The 405-nt window shown below is 29.9% G+C and overlaps 1 protein-coding gene across 1 annotated transcript in view; it reads right to left on the bottom strand.

Moving 5' to 3' along the window:
- The window catches only part of LOC101514884 (CASP-like protein 5B3), a 4,263-nt gene continuing 3,858 nt past the window's right edge, over positions 1-405 (bottom strand). Inside the window, 1 exon segment of the mRNA XM_027333258.2 lies at positions 1-405. This exon segment is cut by the window's right edge and continues 29 nt beyond it. Coding sequence (XP_027189059.1) covers positions 306-405 — 100 coding nt within the window. The 3' untranslated portion in view covers positions 1-305.

Here is a 405-nt window from a genome sequence, read left to right as displayed (position 1 = left end):
TCAAACAAAAACATGTATAATGTATTACCAACCAAATTTCCAATATACATAATAGTCACATGATCAGAAAATAAATATTAACACAATTGGTAGACTATAATTTCTTTGCAAGGCAAAATCAAAATACATTTTTATCCCTCTCTTTACTATTTTATGCTATCATAATTCCGGTTGAAATGTGAATGAATTGATTTGAATGAGTGTAAACCTAATCTATTTCCTTTCCTATTGACAATTCCGAAGAAAAGTTTGAACATGAACATATTTTGTATGAGATAATTGTCGTGTAATTGATATTGTGTCTGCTATCCTGCAGCTAATATCCAAAGCATAATTAACGATGATATCAAAATCGGTATCCAGCTCAAGAAGGCAAATGCAACTGAAATCTGATATTTTCGGCAT

Source organism: Cicer arietinum, chromosome 4, assembly GCF_000331145.2.
Source record: "Cicer arietinum cultivar CDC Frontier isolate Library 1 chromosome 4, Cicar.CDCFrontier_v2.0, whole genome shotgun sequence".
Classification (NCBI taxonomy): Eukaryota; Viridiplantae; Streptophyta; class Magnoliopsida; order Fabales; family Fabaceae; genus Cicer; species Cicer arietinum.
The sequence above is the reverse complement of the archived record's forward strand: the minus strand, read 5'-3'. Positions and strand labels throughout refer to the sequence as shown.